Source organism: Morone saxatilis, unplaced genomic scaffold (assembly GCF_004916995.1).
Source record: "Morone saxatilis isolate NCDOM2014 unplaced genomic scaffold, NCSU_SB_2.0 Contig15, whole genome shotgun sequence".
Lineage (NCBI taxonomy): Eukaryota > Metazoa > Chordata > Actinopteri > Moronidae > Morone > Morone saxatilis.
Genome location: NW_023339707.1, coordinates 1,407,466 through 1,413,021, shown reverse-complemented (window position 1 = coordinate 1,413,021; position 5,556 = coordinate 1,407,466). Strand labels below are relative to the sequence as shown.

At 43.3% G+C, this 5,556-nt stretch overlaps 1 protein-coding gene across 3 annotated transcripts in view; it reads left to right on the top strand.

Moving 5' to 3' along the window:
* flna (filamin A, alpha (actin binding protein 280)) overlaps window positions 1-5,556 on the top strand; it is a gene marked incomplete in the record, with an annotated part of 51,228 nt that overhangs the window by 31,927 nt on the left and 13,745 nt on the right. For all 3 annotated transcript variants that reach the window (XM_035656077.1, XM_035656078.1, XM_035656076.1), the window contains 10 exon segments: window positions 1,299-1,411; window positions 1,533-1,682; window positions 1,813-2,131; window positions 2,499-2,672; window positions 2,774-2,936; window positions 3,042-3,202; window positions 3,420-3,587; window positions 4,082-4,205; window positions 4,308-4,464; window positions 4,557-4,746. In XM_035656077.1, the coding sequence (XP_035511970.1) occupies window positions 1,299-1,411; window positions 1,533-1,682; window positions 1,813-2,131; window positions 2,499-2,672; window positions 2,774-2,936; window positions 3,042-3,202; window positions 3,420-3,587; window positions 4,082-4,205; window positions 4,308-4,464; window positions 4,557-4,746 (1,719 nt within the window).

Genomic DNA, 5,556 nt, shown 5'->3' with positions numbered 1-5,556 from the left:
AGATGCCTGAGAGGCGCCATTCGCTCGGAAAAGACTTGCCCTCGAACTCGCCTAACTTCCTGTCTCCACTTTGGCGCGCTCAGCTGAAAATAAAAAGAGTGGTGCGCAACCTCGCACGAGCGGACCAAATCCTGGGTCGGGAACGGCGAGTATACTGTGGCCTTAAGAGTCAAAATTCTAAAGCTTAAATTGATGAAAAATCTAAATATAATGCACTTTATTTCATTTCAATTATAAAAATGTCAATTATTATTATTCAATCATGCATAACTTTTCATCTATCTTTTTTCTTCCTGGCAGCAATGAGCTTCCATACAAACAAGAGAAATGCTTTAGGTCAAGAGTAACAACCAGATCATTTTCACACTCCGTATGACGGACAGAATCAAAAAAATGACAAGCTCTGGTTATGTACTGTATGTATTGAACACAGAAATGATGCTAACATTGAGGGTTGAAATCAAAAGGTATGGAGGTACAAGAGCCGATCAACAGGGCAAGTACGTACTGTCTCCCAGGCTGTGACGTTGACCTTGCTGAGGTCCAGTGTGGGTGCCACAGCAACATTGAAGGGGCTCTTAGGAAATGTGTATTCCCCACCCGTAGTCACGGCAACTCCAATGAGGACCCTGGGGCAGGAAGGTGGAGTGACGTTAGATGTGATCACACAAATTATTATGGCTGGAAAGGGTGGACAGAAATAATTGCTGTTGCTGCAGGCCCCCATGCAATCTGGGGGGCCACAGAATTTAAAACAAGTAGAGATGCTGCTGATATGTTATTGCCTGTTTTTTTCTAAATATTTTTTAATGTGTGTGCAGACAGATCTTACATGGAAAAGACAGTAACACTCAGAAGGCAGCTACAGAGGCTGTGATTTTCCCATCTCACCTGCTGCTTAAGAGATGCAGGTGGATGTAATTTTGTACAGTAGTGTGTGTTGTCGTTGTGATTATGTTGATTGGATTTCATAAGTCTTTGAAGTATCATGGTAAAGCGCATCTACTTTTGGTTGGCAACTGAATGTTGCTTGTTCGGTTGGTTTTGTTTATTTTGCTGTAGAGTCTCCTTCCTCTCGTGATTATCAGTACGATCATTCAATGAAGGAACACAGAGATTCCAGAATTCATGGCGAGAAATCGCCATGAATGTTGGAAAAGAGGAGGCCATATGCCGGAAAATTTGGAAGAACCTTTTTGTCTTTTCATAATTTCGTTTTCTTCTCATTGTTGCCCATATGAAACACCTTGTCAGTTTGTTTTCAGATCTACAGTGCTCTCTTTGTTGTGTAATTGTAGAGATGACTGTAGGCAAAGACCAGGAAGTGACTGTCAAATCAAAGGGTGCTGGTGGTCAGGGCAAGGTCGCTGCCAAGGTGACAGGACCAGCAGGGAAGCCAGTGACCAGCAAGGTATATGATTTGGATTAATTTTCTTCAGCAGAAAATGTAAATATTTGATATGTATTTTATTATGTATTATTAAAATACTGCTATTAAAATATATATTTTTTTCTATGATTTCTTGTTCCAGGTTGAGCCAGGGCTAAGTCCAGAGACCAGTCAGGTCAAGTTTATCCCCCGGGAGGTGGGGCCATACCAGGTTGAACTGACCTATGATGGAGTGCCAATCCCTGGATCACCCTTCACCCCCACAGCTTACCCTACCTCAGATCCCTCCAAGGTTAGCTACAGTTACTGACAGACTGTATACATATCTATGGAAAGAATAGAAAATGAATAAAATGCAAGTATTTTTGTTACCGACACACTTGTAATTATTTATCTCTCTCCTTCCTCCCTCCTCTTATCAGGTACGCTGCTCTGGGCCAGGCTTGGAGCGTGCCAAGGTCGGGGAGAAAGGGGAGTTCATTGTGGACTGTACCAACGCCGGCCCGGCTGACCTGACCATCGAGATCATCTCGGACAGTGGCACCGAGGCCGAGGTTCACATCCAGGACAACGGAGATGGGACCTACACCATCACCTACATCCCTCTCTACCCTGGCTCGTACACTCTCACCATCCGCTACGGTGGCCAGGATGTGCCCAACTTCCCTGCTCGGCTCAACGTGGAGCCTGCGGTTGATGCGAGTGGAGTCCGTGTGTTTGGACCAGGAGTGGAGGGCAAAGGTGTTCACAAAATTGTTAAAGCAACAATAATAATTGTTGCTTTATTCATTCTCCATATCTTGCATGTGCAAGTTTTATATGATGTAATTAGGGATGCATCAATTCGATCCGCTGGATTGGTGTTAAGGTCAATCTTAAGCAGGCAGGTATCAGCCAGATGATATACAGTTTCTTTGTCAGTGTCATTGTAACACCGCAACCCCTGACCTCATGTTACCCTACATAAAAATTCTTAGTTCCTGAGTTCCACATGATGTGGTGTGCAGATTTTACACTGGTATTGGATTGGTGCATCCCTAAAAGGGTAATCTAAGCCTGTACAAGCTTTTCAACGACATGCTGCATGTCCCCTGTCCTGTGTTTTTAGGTGTTTTCCGCGAGGCAACCACAGACTTCACTGTGGACGCCCGTGCTCTCACACAGGCCGGAGGTGACCACATCAAAACCCTCATCAGCAACCCGTCTGGCAGCCGCACAGATGCTCTGATCACCGACCTCGGAGATGGAACCTACAACGTAGAGTACACTCCTTATGAGGAAGGTGAGTACACAAATTTTAGTTTGTGCAGAATTTGTAGGTTTGTCATCGGATTCTCCCATACATGAGTTTGAAGTGGTCTTTATATTGTGTGTATGCTTCAGGCCCACACAGCGTGGAAGTTTGCTATGATGGCTCTCCAGTACCTAAGAGTCCATTCCGCATTGCTGTTACCGAAGGCTGTGATCCAGCTCGTGTCCGCGTGCATGGTCCTGGTCTGAAAGGTGGCACCACCAACAAGCCCAACAAGTTCACAGTGGAAACCCGGTAAGGGAGAGAGAATATTGACTGGAAAGAGTTCAAGGTGGAAAACGCTAATTTTACTGAAGTGTTTCTTGCTTGTATGTTTAACATCCGTCCTCCCTCCTGCAGAGGAGCAGGTACTGGTGGTCTTGGTCTGGCAATGGAGGGTCCGTCAGAGGCCAAAATGTCCTGCACTGATAACAAGGATGGCAGCTGCAGTGTCGAGTACGTCCCATACGAGCCTGGCACATACAACCTCAACATCACCTACGGAGGGCAGCCCATCAAAGGTATAAATAATCAATGTAAAAAAAAGACACTATTGTCATGATGTATTCTGTTTTATTTTAAAAGAATTTTAAGGTCCAATGTGGAACATTTAGGAATATAATATAAGAGGAAAAAGTAGAGGTGGAGTTTGGATGTATAAAATTTTGACTTGCTAAACTGCTAGGGCACTCTAGAATACATTTTTTAAAAAACTTTTCTGATGTTTTGTCTGCGCAGGTAGTCCATTCTCGGTGCCAGTCAGTGACACAGTGGACAGCACCAAGGTGAAGTGCCAGGGTCCAGGCCTGGGCAACAATGTCAGGGCCAACATTCCTCAGGCATTCACAGTGGACGCCTCCAAAGCTGGTGTGGCCCCACTGCAGGTCCGCGTACAGGGACCCAAAGGTATGTGTCTGTTCAAATTAGAACACAACCAATAGGGGTTTTTTGAGACTGATTTTAGAGAGGAAGCATTGCCGATTACCCATATTGTGGCTGATATAGTGAATTTTTGTACTGGAATGAGACTCTAAACAAATAACTTTATTAAATATTTAAATTGAATATCCTTTGACATGATAAATAACTTAATATATTGGCTACATTGTCAACTGATCCTAGAAATAAACACTGAGAAAATAAATAAAATAAAATAAATATCTAAACATCTGTACTGTAAAAAACGACATGCCTTTCTGCATTCTATATACTGCTATCATACCGATATGTCTGTGATAGGCCAATGATCGATATATCGGGCTCTACTTCTAATGTTTCTGATCAATTCACAAATTAAATCTTGTGTTTTGTAATATACAAAAAGAAAGCTAAGCAAGAATTTTAACACTTTTTTTATTTAACATCTTTCTGTTTCTGCCTGTTTGTGTGTATGTGTTTAGGTGTGGTGGAGCCTGTGGAAGTGGTGGATAATGGTGACCAGACTCACACAGTCAACTATGTTCCCACCAGAGAGGGACCCTATTCCATTAATGTGTTGTATGCCGATGAGGAGATACCACGCAGGTAACACACAAAAGCACACGTCAACATTTTCTAGCATCTGAACATTTTCTGTCTCTCCAGTTTCTCTGTGGTCATGCAGCTCCTCCTCTCTCCCTCTGTCAGCCCCTACAAGGTGAAGGTGCTCCCCACCCACGATGCCAGCAAGGTGCGTGCCAGCGGACCCGGCCTCAACACCACTGGGGTGCCCGCCTCCCTGCCCGTCGAGTTTACCATTGACGCCAAAGATGCAGGCGAGGGACTGCTGGCAGTGCAGATCACAGTGAGTGCTTGCCTGTGATGCTCATGATAGAAATGTATTATTTTGGTAACTGACAAACTTTGGTAATTCTCCACCCCCTCCCCCCCCTACAGGACCCAGAAGGGAAGCCTAAGAAGGCAAACATCCGTGACAACCATGATGGGACCTACCTGGTGTCCTATGTGCCAGACATGACTGGCAGATACACCATCCTCATTAAGTACGGAGGGGATGAGATCCCATACTCACCCTACCGTATTAGGGCCGTGCCCTCCGGAGACGCCAGCAAGTGCACTGTCACAGGTATGTAAAGGACTGTTTGTTCTTGAATGGTGGGGATAAACCTTACTTATACAGTTTGGTTTTACATTGAAGAGTTAGCAATACTTTGACTTTTATACAATTGGTTTGATTCAAAAGCCATCGTATTGCTGGTCAATTTTATACTGTCATCTCTATACCATTGGAGTGATAGTCTTTTTGCACCCAGATGTTTCATGTTGATGTGTCATGTTGACCACATTTTATGGTTCTGCAGTTCTGCAAATCTGCAGTAGGTAACCTTTATAAAAATAATGTCTGTCCATTAAATATGAAGCTGCAGTCGGGAGATGATTATCTCAGCTTAGCATAAGTTAACCATCAAGGTGAAACAGCTGACCATTAGCGTCTTTACGCTAAGCTAAGCTAAGCTAAGCACTGCCGGCTCTAGCTTTATATGTAGAAACAGACATGAGAGTGTTATCTATCTTCTCAAACTATTCCTTTAAAATGAACAGAGATGTATTCCCTGTTTATTTGTTTGTTTATTTATTTATTTATTTATCTATTTATTTTAGGAAAAAATTAAAACTAATGTTCAGTTCTAATTATCATTCTTAAAAATAAATTTTATTCCCAAACTGTGATGTGTTATCACAAACAATACTCTCCCATAATAACTCAGCTTGATTTAATTATAGTAAGACTTCCTCAGAGGGGTGTGATAAAATACAGGCTCAGCTATTTAGGATTTCATCTCTCGGCGTACCTGCTGCTCACATTGTTATGTTGTGTTCCTCACGCTGTGCTCCTCATTGACACTCCCCCTCACCCAAGTCCCTGCTGTACACA